At 37.9% G+C, this 20,514-nt stretch overlaps 1 protein-coding gene across 1 annotated transcript in view; it reads right to left on the bottom strand.

Moving 5' to 3' along the window:
- LOC124290585 (beta-parvin-like) overlaps nucleotides 1-20,514 on the bottom strand; it is a 91,941-nt gene that overhangs the window by 10,473 nt on the left and 60,954 nt on the right. The window contains exon 12 of the mRNA XM_046727334.1: nucleotides 4,514-4,595. Within this exon, the coding sequence (XP_046583290.1) occupies nucleotides 4,514-4,595 (82 nt within the window). The remainder of the gene's footprint in view (nucleotides 1-4,513; nucleotides 4,596-20,514) is intronic.

Raw genomic sequence — 20,514 nt, 5'->3', positions numbered from 1 at the left:
AAAGCAGCATTATTTGAGACATAATACCCAACACCTAAAACAATTTTACAAAACTTAATGTGAAAACGTTCAACATATTCAATTTTAGAAAATCCCCATACCTCACTGGAATAAAGTAAAATTGGTTTTATCTGTGTATCAAAAATCTTAAATAAAACAGTGGGAGAAATATTCTTTAACTTGTACTGTAGGTGTTTAACTGAAAATAAAGCCTTATTGGCTTTCTGAACAAGAACATTAATTGCTTTTGACCAACATAATCTATTAGAAAATACAATTCCCAGGTATTTATAATACATTGATATCTTAACCTGATCACTTCCAAACATCCATTTTTCTGTTCCCCTCAGCTTACCACCGTTTCTAAACACTAATATCTCTGCCTTATCTAGATTAACATTTAATCCCCATTTAATACTATACTGCTTAAGTACATCAAGCTTTCTCTGCAAACCAACAACACTGTCATCAAACACACACAAGTCATCTGCATAAAATAACAACAATATATCCATACATTCTTGGCCTACAAAAATACCCCTAACATTGGATTCATACAACATATTTTCACATTCTACCACAAACAATGAGAACAGCAAGGGGCTGAGTACACATCCCTGTTTCACACCACTCAATGTATCAAAATAATTGGATATTGACAAATTAGTTATTTTAACAGCAGATTTTACATTTGCATAGATATCAAACAAAGCATTAAATAGTTTACCATGAATGCCCCTTTTCAATACAGAGTACCATAATAATTTTCATTAATAGAATCAAATGCTTTTTTTAAATCAACAAACAAGCAGTAAAAGCAACCATTTAGACTAACAACTAGTCTCAGAAATGAACATATTTTACTGAAAAAAGTTCAAAGTAAAAAAAATATAATATAATGAAAAGGAGCCCTGAGACTTTCTTCATTTTCAGAGCTGAAGCTGAGGAATTCTAGACTTGCCACATTTTCTAGACTTGCGTGGGCTTTCTTGGATATATTTGCTTCAGGGTCTGTACGACAGACTAGCAACCATTGGTCTTTGTGAGATACTTTTGTACTAAACATTGTAAAATAAAAATATTGTCTAGAGTGCTGTAACCAGCTCTAAACCCTGCTTGTGATTCAGGCAGCTGTCCATACAAAGAACAAAACAGTGTTAATCTCTTGTTCAAAATGAATGTAAAAACTTTACTCATAATGTCAGTAAGTGTTATGCCTCTATAATTATTAACTTCTGAGGCTTTTCCTTTTTTTGTGTAATGGTACCACTAATCCCTTGGTCCATTCTCTTAGTGCTATGATAGTCGTAAGTGCCATACATTAACATTAACTTACGACTATCTTAGCACTAAGAGAGCTTCAAAAATCTAGGCCCAGGTCTCCATATGAGTTAGGTCCCCAGTTCTGGACAGGTCCCCAGCCTGATGTAGGTCCCCAACTCTCACACATGTTTCTGTTCAGCACATGTCTCTCCCAGTAACTGTCATGCATGGTGCCTGTTCCACCACTAACCCATCACAGTAACATGTGTAAACACAACACTGTACATTCCACTAAAGTTCAGGCCTGTAATTAAGTGTTCTAGCTCTGTACAGCTGGCTGTTAGCCTGTCTTGAGGGCAGTAGTATTTCATGAGTCCACCATCCAGTGGTTTCATAAAATGCATGCAACTATAATCAGTAGTAACTGCTACGATTCATTTGCGTATTTTCGGTGAATCAAACCTTATCCCTTCATGAGTTCAGTACATTATTCATGGTCACTAGAATCAAATACTTACAAATATTTTTAACAGAGTGTTTTACTTGGAACTAGTCTGTTGTTTTTTTTACGTGAGATACGCAAAATGGAATATATCCAAGCCATGCAGTAGAGTAACTTGTGACATTTTGCCAAGGCCCTTTACAGCACTATAATAAGGCTATAGGCGGCATTGTACATGATGTATTGCATTTTTGCTTTACAGAAATTATCATTAATATGTTTCAACCTATGCAATTACGACGTTTCTTATTTTTACTAATTGATATTTAACATAAATATTCATAAATGAATATTTGTATTTGTTACTATAACATTCATAAAACATATCGTATTCAGCTCCCAGTATCAGGGAGGGCGGGGACATACTTGTGTTAACCTATCTTGCAACATCAGGGGTGTAAATATTGGCTTCATGGTAACACTGACTACAATATTATTTGGTATCAATATCAAACAATATCCCCAAATATACAAAAAAGTGAAAAGCATATTGGTATGAAATGACTTTTTAAGAGAATAAAATACTAGCAACCCGATATAAGTATTATCTGGCTTGAATTAATTAAGTTTGTAAGTCCTGATCCTTGCTATAGTTTATTCCTTAAAACATTTACTCTTACCATTATATTTCTCTTTGTGAGAAGCTACTGGTTTCATGACCTCAAGCGGAGGCATCAACTCAGACCTAGGCCACATACTGATATATATATACCTGTATATGGTCCCTGACTCCAATGCTCTATTGTTTGAGCAGCATCACATAAAACCATCTGTGATGTCATGAAAGATGGATGATGTCATCTTTAATTATTTTGGCAAGGAGTTGCTATGACAACATGTTGCTATGGGCAGCTTCACACACAATGAAAACAATAGAACAATTGCAATAAACCAGCCAATCAGCATGAAGCCAAAATTACAAAGCTTAGTGAAAAATATTAAACAATAATTGCATTGACATCCTATGAAAAATATATAACAACTTTTATTGACAGTATGGAAAATACATTTTTAGGCTTGTTTAATAAACTTTGATATATTAAATATATTTTACTGTACCTCGATTCATTTCACTGAAATACTTCAGTCAATTTATATTATCATAAAAATTCTTACAGTTTTAAAATAAATAGCTGTTTTAGTTCTTACTTTAGATAAATATTCTATATATGTTTTAATATCCAGTGCTTGAAAATTTCCATGACATTCAGGATTCTCATGCTCCTGAGTGTTAATGGGAGCCCTAATTACCACAGCAGCAAACTTAACGAACCTTGGAACCCCCCTCCCATTTTGTACACTGTCCCTATATAGAGGGTGCAGTTTTTTTCACTCTCTACAGCAATGCTGCAGTTGGCGACAGACTGCACCACTAACTTGATGAGAAAATTAAATATGTACATAGACAAGATTTGTGAACTGAAGTGTACATAAACACGATGTAAACATGAACATTCTGTGAAAAGAAAGAAATTTTATTTCAATATGTTTAGATCCTGGTATAAATTTGAAGCTAGTGATTTTTATTAGCCTGTTTGTGAAATATTTCACAGTCTGCAATCTGCATATAAAGTTGGGCTATACAGGAAGGATGCATATGTTCCAAATGTCGATTGATAGGATTGATCATACAGACCTGGTTCACAGCAGCCATATCCATATGTCTCATGTTATGGTATCATGTGACCAATATGTCACTCTGGGTTTTGATTCATAATCGTAACCTTTAAAACCCAACTATCTTAATCATCCCCGAGTGTGTATATTAAACATCAAGTTTCAACAAGTGACAGTGACTGTAAAAAATTTACTTTAAGATAACCAGTTGTATATGAGGAGGGAGTCATAGAACAAATCATATTGCTAATCCAAATGTACTCAGGCCTTGTATCTGGTGTCAAACTGCCTTTGGTTACATTAGAACTGAGAGTCATCTCATCTGTGAACCCCTGAAAATCCTGTAATGTAAACTATTGTCTGTCAACACGAAACATCTTTACCATCCCAAACAGCTTCCATTGCAGATGGTACTTGGGTGGAATAGCATTACAATGTTTAGCTGACTTCACTGGGTATCATAACGTCTCAATCAAATGTCACCACTATCTCTCTGCCACTGAAGCTGGTTAGACATATTGTTCACACACATGACACTAGCTTTTAAGGTTTCCATACTGAAAGAGTTGGAAAAATGATTTTGTTTGAAAACTTGAGAATCACTACATCTACATATCAAGGCTTGTTGATAAAAGTCACCAATTTCCAAGGTCTCCGAAGGATATTTTGACTTCTATAAACGGGTCTTGATACATGAATATTTTCTAAGTTTATTACATCTTTCAAGCCATATGGCAGTCTAAGTGTTTTCTAAACTCATCATTTCAGTATTCTGTCATCATGGCCCAGACTGCAGCATGTCCAGATCACAATCAGTTGTTACCCTTATACAGATAGACTAACGTTTAGTCTCTTTATAGCATTGAATTTTGCAGGGATGTGCTAGGCTGCTTGGAAAAATAATATGGTTTAGCATTGGGACTGGCTGCAGGACAAATAATATGGTTCAACAGACAGCATCAGTTATAGATGGTCCAGGGGAGGCATGTAATATTTAGTTTTACTGACGTTTCTTTGATAGTAAAGAGGAAAATCTTTTGCAAAAATAACTCCTGGTATATATAGCCTTTTTAAGGGCAATACATGAGGAAGTGGAGCTTGTCACTAACACAGATCATAGTGTAGGAGTACCTTCAGGTCTTGGGAGTCTTGCCTTGTTCTTTGGTAGCCCTGCTTCATGCATCAGCTCAAAAGCAAATGTCACATTGTGAACCTGAAACAGAGCAGGAGAGATGAGTTTGCAAGCTAAGAATAGTGACATGAAATTATCAGAAGTGGCATTAAAAAACAATGGATCTGACATTACTGACAACACAGAACCCAAATCAGGTCTTCTATTTCTTTTTCCGGATCAGTCAGTAATTTTACATCTATATCTCGCTGGACTAAATAAGTAACTCTGGGTCAGAAGGCCAAGTGGTTGATAGCATAAACGTTCCATGCTGTTGGGGTGAATGACATATAACCAGCCAGGTGACAGAGCCTAGCCAACTAATACCCATTTAATCAGCAGGTAAAGCTGATGAAACTTTTAGCAATATTTCCACTACCCACCCTGCCCAACCCACACATGCACTCACACCAGCCCCATTTTACTGAACAAACCTAAGTAAGATGAGTGTGCAAGTTATGTCCCACTGTAAATACCATTTGAATGAATCTGAAACATTTCCCGAAGGGCTTTTTAAAGTAAATATTGTATAACCGTGGGGTGCGAGTGATGTCACATAAAAAGTATGCTACTTATTCCTTGTCACGTTACTGCTGCTTTGTCACCACTTGTCACTAATTACTCTAAACCAAGTCATATAATCACTACATACAACCGGCTTAGCATGTGGATCACACCTGTTTTAATGAAGGCTTGACCTTCACAGCTACCTTGATGTTATACCACGGCCTGACCAGAAGATATACACCAACTTTCATTCAACTTAGCGAGTGAAAAAGCAATTCCACATGCTTGTGTACAGAGGTATTGGACCATACACCAGTGATGCTCCACTGCCTTGTATGACATAGAATCACACACACCCATGAAATACAACATAACAATATATCCATGCATGGCAAAGTCTTGCACAAGGTGTAACATCTTTTTATTTACAGACCGCTACCATATAGCTGGAATATTGCTGAGTGCGACGTAAAACTAAACTCACTCAGTTACTCTTCTATAGTGTGGCCTAATAGTGTACACCCATATTTCCTCCATAGTGTGGGATAATAGTGTACACCCTTATTTCCTCTATAGTGTGGGATAATACTGTACACCCTTATTTCCACTATAGTGTGGGATAATAGTGTACACCCTTATTTTCCACTACAGTATAGTAGTGTACACAAATACCTGTGTGTAACCCTTATTTCCTCTATAGTGTGGGATAATAGGTACACCCTTATTTCCACTATAGTGAGGGATAATAGTGTAACCCTTATTTCCTCTATAGTGTGGCCTAATAGTGTAACACTTATTTCCTCTATAGTGTGGGGATAATAGTATAACCCTATTTCCTCCATGAGTGTGGGATAATAGTATAACCCTTATTTCCTCCATAGTGTGGGATAATAGTATAACACTTATTATTTCTCTATAGTGTGGGATAATAGTGTACACCCTTATTTCCTCTATAGTGTGGGATAATAGTGTACACCCTTATTTCCTCTATAGTGTGGGATAATAGTGTACACCCTTATTTCCTCTATAGTGTGGCCTAATAGTGTAACACTTATTTCCACTATAGTGTGGGATAATAGTGTACACCCTTATTTCCTCTATAGTGTGGCCTAATAGTGTAACACTTATTTCCTCTATAGTGTGGGATAATAGTGTAACCCTTATTTCCTAAATAGTGTGGCCTAATAGTGTACACCCTTATTTCCTCTATAGTGTGGGATAATACTGTACACCCTTATTTCCACTATAGTGTGGCCTAATAGTGTACACCCTTATTTCCTCTATAGTGTGGGATAATAGTGTACACCCTTATTTCCTCTATAGTGTGGGATAATAGTGTACACCCTTATTTCCTCTATAGTGTGGGATAATAGTGTACACCCTTATTTCCTCTATAGTGTGGGATAATAGTGTACACCCTTATTTCCTCTATAGTGTGGGATAATAGTGTACACCCTTATGTCCTCTATAGTGTGGGATAATACTGTAACCCTTATTTCCTCCATAGTGTGGGATAATAGTGTACACCCTTATTTCCACTATAGTGTGGCCTAATAGTGTACACCCTTATTTCCTCTATAGTGTGGCCTAATACTGTACACCCTTATTTCCTCTATAGTGTGGGATAATAGTGTACACCCTTATTTCCTCTATAGTGTGGCCTAATAGTGTACACCCTTATTTCCTCTATAGTGTGGACTAATACCGTACACCCTTATTTCCTCTATAGTGTGGGATAATAGTGTACACCCTTATTTCCTCTCTATTGTGGCCAAATAGTGTAACCCTTATTTCATCTCTAGTGTGGCCTAATAGTGTACACCCTTACTTCCCCTTTAGTCTGGCCTAGTAGCGAGCCCCATGTACGCTCAACTTTGGGAAGTATCACCTGGAAGAATGCCTGTGACATAATTACTCAGGTCAACAGGTAAATGCTGACTAAGTGTTGCCTTCCACCATGGCACACTCCTCACGTAAGCAGGTCGATTGTTAAGCCTCTCTGCTCAAGAAAGCAAACAAATCTCAACTCATGGCCACATTGCTAAAGGTGCACAATGGTGTGGTGATTGTTGTTGTCATATGGTAAAACCTCCCCTTTGGCAGACAGGAAGTCACACATTGTCTCACCAAAGTTGTTGCCTGGTCATGTGTCTTAACTAGGTAATTGACCCAGACAGAAACCCATGGGTTATATCTACTTTCAACATTTTACACCTTCAGTCATACAGCTGGAATATTGCTGGGATAAGTGTTAAAAAAACAACAACAAAAAACATGATTTCTTAAAGATGGTTTAGCCTTGCTAAAAAAGTAATATGTACTCCAGCATATCTGCTTAAAAACGAATGATAAACTCTTACAATGTACTTCATGTTATTGTAGGAGCTGATGGGTAGTTAAGTGGTTAAAGTGTTGTCTCTTCACTTGGGATGATTCCAGACATAACCAAATACTTGTAGCCCATTCATGGTATCCCTGACTGTAATATGGCAAGAATGCTGTTGGACTGACTGACTGAGTTTGGTTTTACGCCACTTTTAGCAATATTCCAGCAACATCACGGCGGGGGACACCAGAAATGGGCTTCACACATTGTGCCCATGTGGGGATTTGAACCCGGGTCTTCGGCGTGACGAGCCAACGCTTTAACCATTAGGCTACCCCACCGCCCCAGAATGCTGTTGGAACCTGGTAAAACCAACCTCTCTAACTTGAGTCTGATTAGCAGATCACTGGAACCATCTCAAGATTAACTTGTACTTTGAAATAAGACCACAAACAGATATGTATGACAAAGTATGACAACATGTCAACAGTAACACGCTATTACACACTGTTTACCTTGGAGACATAAACATATACAGCAGACTGATTAACACAGTGTTTAAACCTGCAGCAGAGGCTGTCAGGGTATGAGATACGGGTCAATAATGCCCAGCAGTTGTCTTGTCGGACACTGCAGTAAGGTAACTGCTTGCCCAAGTACAAAGCATGATGCAAATGACACATGTTTTATACATCAACATAAAGTGAGGGTTGATCTCGAGGGACATGCCGGAATTTCCAGCACATGGCAAGCAACCATGGTTTGCTGCATCTGTCAAGTGTCAGATGAAGTTGGTGGGAGAATGGATTTTCTGTCTTTGAGAAACATGACTTTCAGTAAGTAGGTACATGTACTTGGTAATAAATAGGGCATATACTGATTCCTTAATCACGTAACAGTGCAGAAGTCAATCAGTGAATCACGAACTATTATACATTAAATGGCTAGTTTGTTTGTTTTGAAACAGCACATATTTATGCTGTATAATGGTAGCTTGTGTATAGGCAAGTCTTAAACCACACACACCAGTGACTAGCATTGTGAGCAATGTCCAATGCTGGGAGGGTACTATGAAGCACAGTACATCCGCATCAGCCAACCAGTGGTTGATATTATGACCAACACATCAAACCATCCAGATGTGATGACATGCAACCAGCCAAACCACAGTGTGATGACTCAATCTATTCCAGTGAATAGGGTCAGGCACAGTGTGATGACTTGATCTACTCCAGTGAATAGGGTCAGGCACAGTGTGATGACTTGATCTATTCCAGTGAATAGGGTCAGGCACAGTGTGATGACTTGATCTATTCCAGGGAATAAGGTCAGGCACAGTGTGATGACTCGATCTATTCCAGTGAACAGGGTCAGGCACAGTGTGATGACTTGATCTATTCCAGTGAATAGGGTCAGGCACAGTGAGATGACTTGATCTATTCCAGTGAACAGGGTCAGGCACAGTGTGATGACTCGATCTATTCCAGTGAATAGGGTCAGGCACAGTGAGATGACTTGATCTATTCCAGTGAATAGGGTCAGGCACAGTGTGATGACTTGATCTATTCCAGTGAATAGGGTCAGGCACAGTGTGATGACTTGATCTATTCCAGTGAATAGGGTCAGGCACAGTGTGATGACTTGATCTATTCCAGGGAATAAGGTCAGGCACAGTGTGATCACTCGATCTATTCCAGTGAACAGGGTCAGGCACAGTGTGATGACTCGATCTATTCCAGTGAATAGGGTCAGGCACAGTGAGATGACTTGATCTATTCCAGTGAATAGGGTCAGGCACAGTGAGATGACTCGATCTATTCCAGTGAATAGGGTCAGGCACAGTGTGACGACTTGATCTATTCCAGTGAATAGGGTCAGGCACAGTGTGATGACTTGATCTATTCCAGGGAATAAGGTCAGGCACAGTGTGATGACTCGATCTATTCCAGTGAACAGGGTCAGGCACAGTGTGATGACTCGATCTATTCCAGTGAATAGGGTCAGGCACAGTGAGATGACTTGATCTATTCCAGTGAATAGGGTCAGGCACAGTGTGATGACTTGATCTATTCCAGTGAATAGGGTCAGGCACAGTGTGATGACTTGATCTATTCCAGTGAATAGGGTCAGGCACAGTGTGATGACTTGATCTATTCCAGGGAATAAGGTCAGGCACAGTGTGATGACTCGATCTATTCCAGTGAATAGGGTCAGGCACAGTAGTGATGACTCGATCTATTCCAGTGAATAGGGTCAGGCACAGTGAGATGACTTGATCTATTCCAGTGAATAGGGTCAGGCACAGTGTGATGACTTGATCTATTCCAGTGAATAGGGTCAGGCACAGTGAGATGACTTGATCTATTCCAGTGAATAGGGTCAGGCACAGTGTGATGACTCGATCTATTCCAGTGAATAGGGTCAGGCACAGTGTGATGACTGGATCTATTCCCAGAGGGGTGGTGGGTGGGGGTGGGGTGGGATTTGGGGTGGGGTAAAAGGGTCAGGCGCCTAAGGCACAGATTCATCTGACATGCATGGCTGAATCTGGTAAAGGCAAACAACGGGCAGACTGAGAGACATGGAATACTAACGAACATCAATGAAACTGACAGCTGATCTGCCAAGGTGACAACCATTTATCTATTTCATACTGTATTTTTCTGATTTTGATGCATTTATATGGAATAGAAGTTGGTAGGCTATCTATATATTGGTTTGGTTTTCATAAGCTACAGTTGGCATATCCATACCAAAGTTACATGACAACCTTGCATTCTTGACGATATTTACGTGAACTGAACTGAACTAATTAATCCCTTGTCCAGTGTCTGACAATTGGGATGTCTAACTAATGGGAGTAAACCCATACATACTATATAACATGCTTCAACTTGCCAGAAATGTGGCTTCCAGATCTGTATATACAGTGATTTTCGGTTTCCAAAAGTGGAAAATAATTGCAGATCATATAACAAGGCTATGTTCTTGCCAAACCAAAAAACATAATCAGGGTGAATCTGGAATTTAAATATACAATGTATGAACCCATGGTCATCGGGTGTACTTTGAACAACAAAGCCACTCCTTCACCTCCCCCACCTAGAACTTCCACAGCACTCCATTGGTGCCTCTGAACATGCATAATTCTATGACTGTCATTGCAGGCTATGCTGAAGTCAAGACGTCATCCCGTGTTTGTCCTGTGGGACACAGGATACCAGAAATCCATGTACAGACTGCATGGAGGCCTCCTGGGACATGTTCCTGACTCTCCTGGGTGTGTCAGTCTGGCTTCTTTACATGTCTTGTGACTATCACAATGAACATACGACCTGGATGACAGCAAAGTACATGTTTTTTGTGTGACTCAGAAATACAGACAAGTGCAGAGCAGTAGGAATGTATTGTGCATAGTTTCACCAAACCACCGACACTGCCATCACTCCAGGGACCCCTGAACTAAGTCAACTCACTACAACAGGTGGGAACTGAACTCCTCAATGGAAACGTCCCTCCATGCCTTATGTAACTCATGCATCAGTGCCAGAGAACAGAGAGAAATATTTATACCTGGATGCAAATTGTTGAAGTCACAACATTTCTTCAGGAAGTCAGCACGTACCAAGACTATGAATTCCCAGGACTACACTTTGTATTCCAAAACACAAAACAAAACAGAAACTGGTATCAACAACACATTTTTACCTGTTTACCTAACTAATTTCATTTACAGCTTTTACTGGGACATGATTGGCTGTTGGTTTTTACTGATTCTAACTGCTTTAATTTAATTTAATTTAATTCAGTTTCAAAATTTTATTTTATACATGCCATTAGATGTAACTGTTATCTGAAACTGTGTACTGCATGATGCCAATAACATCACCATATCATCAATAAACACCATGCTCCATAACTGTCCTGTGGTGGCATGTGGTCCTCTGTACAAATCATGCCAAGTTAAGCAACACTCATAACAGAGAGCCCATGGATAGATGGTAATAATAATACATGTATCAGTCACTTTATAAAGTACAGTCATCCAGTGCACAAGTGCACAAAGTAATTGACATAGAAAGGCAGTCTTGTAAGGCAGTTTGAAACAGATAGGTCATGAGATTTGAAGAAATTAAATGTTGGACACTGTCTAAGATATAAGGGAAGATTGTTCCACTTTGTTGATGCATTGTAAGCAAAAGAGTGTTGGCCATATTTCACAGATGGAACTTTCAACAGAAGCTTGTTTTCAGCCCTCAGCGATCTTGCTGGTTTGTATTCTGTGATCAAGTCCTACAGATACTGTGGAACATGTATTAGCCTTGTTCCAAGGCTGTACTGAATGCTCAACCAATGGATGCATAGTAATTCTATCCTTTAAGAGGCAAGTTTAGATAAGCAGACAGTAAGGACGGAATATTTATATTTTTCAGAAATTATCATTTAAACTATTAATTATTACTTTAGAGATTTGTGCAAGTCTAAGCATCTATGTTCAGCTGCATTATTCCGGAGAGTTTGTAGGACTACTCCCCTGACCCACACTGATACACAGGTTAGAGGTGGTGTCTCTGAAGCAAGTCACATTGTAGAAACTATAAGCCCCCTTCCTCCACCAGTGAATGGGTAGGCTGTGATGGTAATGTGACTGTAGACCTTCTAGTGCCAAACACAGCTCCTTGGCTGACATACACTCCAGGGGATTGAGAAAATAATTTGAATATACACTGATCCCCAAACCAGGATAATAAAAATGTAGGGCTTTAGCATTCCCATTGTGAATGTATTCTCATGCAAAATAAAATGACTTATCACCAGTTAAATATATTACTATTATTGACAAAAATATTCCAACTACATTCAATGTTATTTTGTAATTATTCTTAATACTGCCAATGCCATGTGTGTTACGCTCCCTACAGTAATGTAAACACTGAAACCATAACATTGCAAATTATGAAAAAAATACCAATATGGACATTGTTTTCTTGTTTGTTGTGGAAAAGCTGAAGTTTTCTAGATACTTGATGTGAGCCTATTTCTCTACGACCAATGATCCAGCTTGATGTTTAGTGTATCTCTGTAAGAACATACTCCCAGAGGAGATAATACCACTGTTGAAAATGTCTCCTTACGTTTTTTCATTTTCCACATCAGGAAAGCAGGAAACATTAATAGATAATGGTTCATTTTATCAATTAAGTTGAATTGTAAAGTAATGTTTTTGATTTACAGAGCTTGATAACCTATCTCCTCCATTAGGTGTGCAGGTGCCCCTTCCAGGATTGGAGGAAATGGAATATTTATCTCAATCTGTTCCACTCCACTAGCAACGATTGTTTTCTGAAATCATCTATTTATAAAAGTGTTATCTCCTAAGTGAGTAAAGATCACAATGTACATTAAACATCATAAATAAATTTGAAATTATCTTCATTCTCCTAGTACAGGAGTCTGTCATGTAAATCATGGAGAATGGTAGGTAAGACAATGTCAACTGGATCACAGTAAACAAATTTGACTATCATTGACTGATAAACTTCCACTGATTGCTGTCTCCCATATCTACATAATCAGGATGTTTTCAGAATCAGTATTTAAGTCGGGGTTTCTTAACCTTAGCAGTAGCTATTGATTCAAAGAAATTTCCGAACTGCCCATGATTCTGTTCAACATGAATTATGGAATGGTACCAGTGCCACAGTCAAAATGTTTTTATCACCTATGTAGATAATACTTATATCTAAGTAGACGATACTTTCACCTACATGGAAGATACTTTGCTTTAACACAGATTATACATTATTCTACATAGATAATACTTACATCTACGTAAATGATCCTAATATTTACATATATTATAATACATTCTGTTTAGGAAGGTATCATCTAGAGTCAAATCATCCACTTTGCAACCATATTTTCTCAAGTAACTGACAACAATTCCCAATCCATTCTATGTGACCTCGGACTTAATTATAATGACCAAATTGTTTGACTTTCAACCTTGCTGTGTCTTTAATGAAGTCCTATCAGAACAGCAAATATAGTAATGTTAATGAATTTATTTGAGTTTCAGGAAGAAAAATTGTGGTGGTTATTAGTATCTTTTAACCTAAAGCCTACTCTGAAAATCATTCATTCACGATGTTTTCCTTCAAAAGGCTGAGTGATTTTTCTCTCACTATCTCCCTTTGATGACCACAAAATATTTGCTTTTGTTGTGCAGAACTGCAACCCTTTGGCATGCCTGAAACCTACGATGGTGGACTTGAATCCGAGCTTGCTCTGATTATAGTTCTTGGTTTGTTGGTACCATACCCATGCTTGTGGGTGTTACCCAGCGGTAAACATCTGATACTGCCAGCACTACAGGCTTTCTGCCCACAATAAGCTGACATGACAAGATTATAAAAACTGGAGTTAAACCCACTCACTCACTCACACAAACAGTTATGTTATCCTCACAGATAGTTATGGTGTACATGGTGTGATTCTGAGTGATGTCCCCCCAACTATGCTGGTACCTACAGTAAACGCCTGGCAACACAGTAGCCAGGTATAATACTCTCCATTGCTGCTTCATCACAAGGATGGCAATACACGAATTTATAAGGCATGCTGCAATCCCAGGCCGCGCATGACCCTCAAGGTCAAGCAGAAGGAAGTGAAGGTCAAGGTGAACACAGCTGCTGCTAAATGATAAGCTCAGCTACCAGAGCACACTTGAATGCCACAACATACAGGAGAACATTACCCGTCTATTAATATTTGGCAAGAAGACTTCTCAACATCAGTTAGATGTGTCCCAGTCTGTCACATGCAGTATTCATTACCTTTGACAAGAAGAAGGGCAGGGTTGCTACACTCTTTCGCGAACACCTGGTGTCATCACTGTTAGATGTATTATTTCATTATATATACCATTGGTCATGATTGATCATGTTCATTAAGCAGCCTGGATATACACAATGTAAAGACCAAGAAAGGTAAATCTGGTCACAATGTAAAGTCAGTCATTCAATATACAGGGTTACCTATCATAGGAGGGAGGGACTGTATGGCACACTTAAAGTCCACCACTGTGGGTTGTCAATTAAGAACAATGGGAAGGTAAATCAGGGTATGCTACACTCTTACACAATGTAAAGTCCAAGAACACCTGGTGTCATCACAATATGACAGGTGAATCAGTGGTTGACAATATGAACAATGTAAAGTCCAAGAAGGTAAATCAGTGGTTGACAATATACACAATGTAAAGTCCAAGAAGGTAAATCAGTGGTTGACAATATGAACAATGTAAAGTCCAAGAAGGTAAATCAGTGGTTGTCAATAATAAAGACCAATTAATCAGTGGTTGTCAATATGAACAATGTAAAGTCCAAGAAGGTAAATCAGTGGTTGTCAATATGAACAATGTAAAGTCCAAGAAGGTAAATCAGTGGTTGTCAATATGAACAATGTAAAGTCCAAGAAGGTAAATCAGTGGTTGACAATATACACAATGTAAAGTCCAAGAAGGTAAATCAGTGGTTAACAATATACACAATGTAAAGTCCAAGAAGGTAAATCAGTGGTTGACAATACACACAATGTGCAGCCTGAGAAGGTAAATCAGTGGTTAACAATCTGAACAATGTAAAGTCCAAGAAGGTAAATCAGTGGTTAACAATATGAACAATGTAAAGTCCAAGAAGGTAAATCAGTGGTTGGCATTATAAACAATGAATGATACACTGTAAAGTCCAAGTGTGGTTAACAATATGGTAAAGTCCAGTAGCTGTGTTACACTGTAAAGTGTACACTTACACTTGAAAAATATTCGTTTTGGAACCATGACAAAAATGTATCCAGGAGAATTAAATATTTGTTCTTATATCGGAGGGTTGGACACCGCTGTTGACCTGAATATTTAGACAAACATAGCATTATCCTCATGTAATCTAAAGTTGGCCAAGATGAGCCACAAAAAACATCAGGTTTGAACAAGTCAACAACAGATGATGAACACAAACTTCATGGCAACACGAAGCTATCAAATACTTTCATCAGCAAGGAACATATTTCAAAAATATAACTTGAGAAAAAGGTGAGGAAAAAACATCTTTATGTTCACAAAAGCTCTTTCCAATACCATGGCAACTAAGAATGGTCGTTACTGTAGCATGTTGTAGATACAACTATTGTGTGCCTTCATTTAATGACTTCTTTGATGAGGTTGTCAGGTTGTTTGAATCCATGTCCTCAAACCCAAAATGGATGACAGTTCATCATATTAATCACCAGCTTGTCTGGTCCACCATCATATAGGTGAAATATTGCTCAGTGCGGTGTTAAACAACAACGAAAAAACACAACAAAGTAATTCCTTGTCTTTGCCACTACATCTACACCACAAAGTAGAAAGATAGATAAAACAGTATGATAAAGAGGTGAGCAAACTGAGTTTCAATGTACAGCTAGGTTACGAGCTTGAGGTTCCAACATTAACATGGTTAAATCTATAGGTAACCTAGCTTGCTAGACATTAAAAGCGCAGTATGTTTATCTCCATTCTACCATGACAAAATTGAAAATGGGCCCTTTGGGGTCAGCAAGGATACTGAGTGAAGCGGTTTAAATCAGTTTAGGAAACACTGCACAATGTGATGCCGAAAGTATGATATGACAATCTGAGACAAAACTGTCTGATTTCCCTAAAACTTGAAATACAAACACCTGGCCAATTTCTATCATGTTTTTTTGCACCAAATGTATAGCCACACTTGCTTTGATAGATGTAAGGACAGCTACCTTCAGAGTTCTACAAATAATCATGTAAAAATGTGTAAATTCTATAAATTTAACTGTTGCAGTGATGTGGCTCTTAAATCAGCTGTCTCAGGTGGTTAATACGATTTGATCCCACTTAGGGACCGTTCATAATTTATGGCTGGGGTGGGGGTGATGATGATTTTAGGGGGTCACCCATTTTGTTCTGGGGAGATGGGGGTGGTCAGCAACTTTGTACACATGTACTGGAGGGAGGATCAGAAATTTTGTACATAAAAATATTGTAAAAATTATGCTTAAAACTTATGTGAGGGGGCAGGTCATTGATTTTGTACATGATATGCAAGGGGGGCCACTTACTTTGTATGTAAATCTTGGGGGGCGGTCATTCACATTGTACATGCTTCTGCATAAAAATCATCATCACCTCGCTTGCCATAAATTATGAACGGTCCCTTATTGACTGATCAGAAACGAGTATTTTCCAAAGTCAAGGTAGAATCAGCCTTTAACCATCATGAGCCGTACTCAATCCCATAAAGGCTCAGTCAGCACCAGGTCTGTGACTTGACTGGAAAGGTTACAGTTTTGTTACAACACACGATATCTTCCTGAAAAAGCCACAATGGACTATCGCCAAAACCTCGAAGGTGCAAAATCTAAATATAAACAGTCAGCATTATTTCCAGCTAACAATCAACGTCTTTACTCGTTTGTCTGTAGACACCTCATGCAAACACACAAACACTCACATGACACAAACAAGCCGATTTCTGTGTGATGGCCAAAATAGATGAACACATGAGTGGTTGAGGACCTTACCCACTGCAGCTACAACTAGATCCTCATCTCTACATGAAACAATGAATCTTTCTACCTGTCGGAGAAGTCATAAACTTATTCCCCAAATTACTACAGGCAGTTTAGTAAAAAAGGCAAAACACTGTTGTTTTATTCAAAACGGTCCTATCATGACACAAAACAAACATCAGAAACCCATTCGTCAAGTTGCTTCCCCACCTGGCCACAGCAGTCAAAACATTTACCTGTCATAGGTAATATATTCCTATCAACTTATGGTAGTGATTGAAAATATTTATCCACATAATAGTAGGGCTGTTGTTCCAATACAGAAGAATTACCTTGTGGAAATGTCCTTGCTGACTACTTTACAGAGCTCTTCTATACACCCCCCTGTACACTGTTCCTCCGTAACCAGCACCCTGAGTAGGGCATGGCGTCAACAATACACTGCTACCCAGAAACTACTTATAATTAAGACATATTTTCTTTTAGTTAAAATACAAGCTGCTGGCCTTAATCTCAATGTATGCGGTTAAAAAACAATATACATGTATAAATTTTCACTTTCCCTAAAAGTACTATTACTAATGAATGAAAAACAAATGTTAACATAACGAAAGATAATTGACTGTTTTGTCTGGTGAAATATCAATATGCATTATTCACCATTTCTTACCAACAGTTTTTACAAATTCTCCCAATTTTTTCATTTCATCTAATTGTACAACAGTCAGACAAATTTGTTTCTGTTAAAGTCAATATTTCTTTTCTTTACTTTCAGGGTATCTTTGTCAGGCAGTCTCATAGACCACTGAAAACTTTAATTAGGGCTTAATATGGACTTGTCAAAAGCTGTACCATACAATCCTAATAGGTAAGTCAAGGAGTTACTATTTGTAAACAATAAGAAATAAATAAGAGACGACTACAATAAACATAATGACCAATACATACAATGATGGTTAGAAATGTAGTAAACAATACTTAATATTTAGAATGAGTCAATACAACTAACTGGTTGGTTGGTTGTTGTTTAACGCCGCACTCAGCAATATTCCAGCTATATGGCGGCGGTCTGTAAACAACTGAGTCTGAACCAGATAATCCAGTGACCAACAACATAAGCATCGATCTACGCAATTTGGATACGATGACATGCGTCAACCAAGTCAACCAAGTCAGGGCAAGTAATTAATTTGACAAGTAATTCAACAATTACTGAACAAAATACTCAACAGCTGTTAACCATTTAATGAGTTTTAGACAATGAGAACCGAGTGGATCTACATTGAACAGTAACGTACAACTGACTGTCAGCAAGTGGCTAAATGATATGAAAAAGTCATGGGTGATTTCCTTATACAAACTTTTCACACACACACAAAAAAAACAATGAAAAGATGAAAAAATACCCCAACTTTTCCCATCAAACACAGCATCTGAACATTTCTGCAGATTATTTGGCAGGCTGAAACACATGGATGTTAACCGACCTGTGCCTACTGGTACGTTACACTAGACTAGGCCAATAATATTATACATGTTTGATCAAGGATCCACCAACCCTATTTTCTTCAAAATGGGAACAACAATAACACTCTAAATTCACACAATATTCTTCCAGCTGATACTCCATACATGCAGAATTATTTTGAGATTTCTCAGTGTTTAAAAACTCCACATAACTTTGGACTTCAACATCAGACCTAAATATTGGTATCAGACCTAATCAATGTGGCATATTGTTAGCTTTTTAAAATTACAATATATTCCTTCCTCTGATGCTGACAAAAAGAAATGTACGACCAAACAAATATAAAACAATGGCTTTGGCAGTGTGATACGAGGGTTATAGCTTCCCAGCCTAGAGTCCTAAAGATGCTTGGAGTGTCATTATCTGTGTCCAGATTTGAGAGTTATGGTGAAATCTCACATCTACAACCCCCTCAAACACAGTGATTACAAACAATGAATATTTCTTCTTCTTTTTGTTCAGTTTTACAACAGTTTTACAGAATGTCTAAAAGTACCACAGTTTTACTGACTGTCTAAAGCTACTACAGTTTTACAGACTGTCTAAAGCTACTACAGTTTTACAGACTGTCTAAAGCTACTACAGTTTTACAGACTGTGTCTAAAGCTTTACAGACTGTCTAAAAGCTACTAAAGCTACTACAGTTTTACAGACTGTCTAAAGCTACTACAGTTTTACAGACTGTCTAAAGCTACTACAGTTTTACAGCTACTACAGTTTTACAGACTGTCTAAAGCTACTACAGTTTTACTGACTAAAGCTACTACAGTTTTACAGACTGTCTAAAGCTACTACAGTTTTACAGACTGTCTAAAGCTACTACAGTTTTACAGACTGTCTAAAGCTACTACAGTTTTACAGACTGTCTAAAGCTACTACAGTTTTAAGACTGTCTAAAGCTACTACAGTTTTACAGACTGTCTAAAGCTACTACAGTTTTACTGACTGTCTAAAGCTACTACAGTTTTACAGACTGTCTAAAGCTACTACAGTTTTACAGACTGTCTAAAGCTACTACAGTTTTACAGACTGTCTAAAGCTACTACAGTTTTACAGACTGTCTAAAGCTACTACTACAGTTTTACAGTTTTACAGTTTTACAGACTGTCTAAAGCTACTACAGTTTTACTGACTGTCTAAAGCTACTACAGTTTTACAGACTGTCTAAAGCTACTACAGTTTTACAGACTGTCTAAAGCTACTACAGTTTTACAGACTGTCTAAAGCTACTACAGTTTTACAGACTGTCTAAAGCTACTACAGTTTTACTGTCTAAAGCTACTACAGTTTTACAGACTGTCTAAAGCTACTAGTTTTACAGACTGTCTAAAGCTACTACAGTTTTACAGACTGTCTAAAGCTACTACAGTTTTACAGACTGTCTAAAGCTACTACAGTTTTACAGACTGTCTAAAGCTACTACAGTTTTACAGACTGTCTAAAGCTTTTACTGTCAGTTTTACAGACTGTCTAAAGCTACTACAGTTTTTTACATGACTGTCTAAAGCTACTACAGTTTTACAGACTGTCTAAAGCTACTACAGTTTTACAGACTGTCTAAAGCTACTACAGTTTTACTGTCTAAAGCTACTACAGTTTTACAGACTGTCTAAAGCTACTACAGTTTTACAGACTGTCTAAAGCTACTACAGTTTTACTGACTGTCTAAAGCTACTACAGTTTTACAGACTGTCTAAAGCTACTACAGTTTTACTGTCTAAAGCTACTACAGTTTTACAGACTGTCTAAAGCTACTACAGTTTTACTGACTGTCTAAAGCTACTACAGTTTTACTGACTGTCTAAAGCTACTACAGTTTTACAGACTGTCTAAAGCTACTACAGTTTTACAGACTGTCTAAAGCTACCATAGTTTTACAGACTGTCTAAAGCTACTACAGTTTTACAGACTGTCTAAAGCTACCATAGTTTTACAGACTGTCTAAAGCTACTACAGTTTTACAGACTGATGAGTCCTTGCACAAACATTTTGTATTCAGTTTGTATTAAATAGTC

Source organism: Haliotis rubra, unplaced genomic scaffold (genome assembly GCF_003918875.1).
Source record: "Haliotis rubra isolate DU_JTF1 unplaced genomic scaffold, ASM391887v1 Scf47, whole genome shotgun sequence".
NCBI lineage: Eukaryota > Metazoa > Mollusca > Gastropoda > Lepetellida > Haliotidae > Haliotis > Haliotis rubra.
Note: the sequence above shows the minus strand (reverse complement) of the source record. Positions and strands in the feature narration are given on the sequence as shown.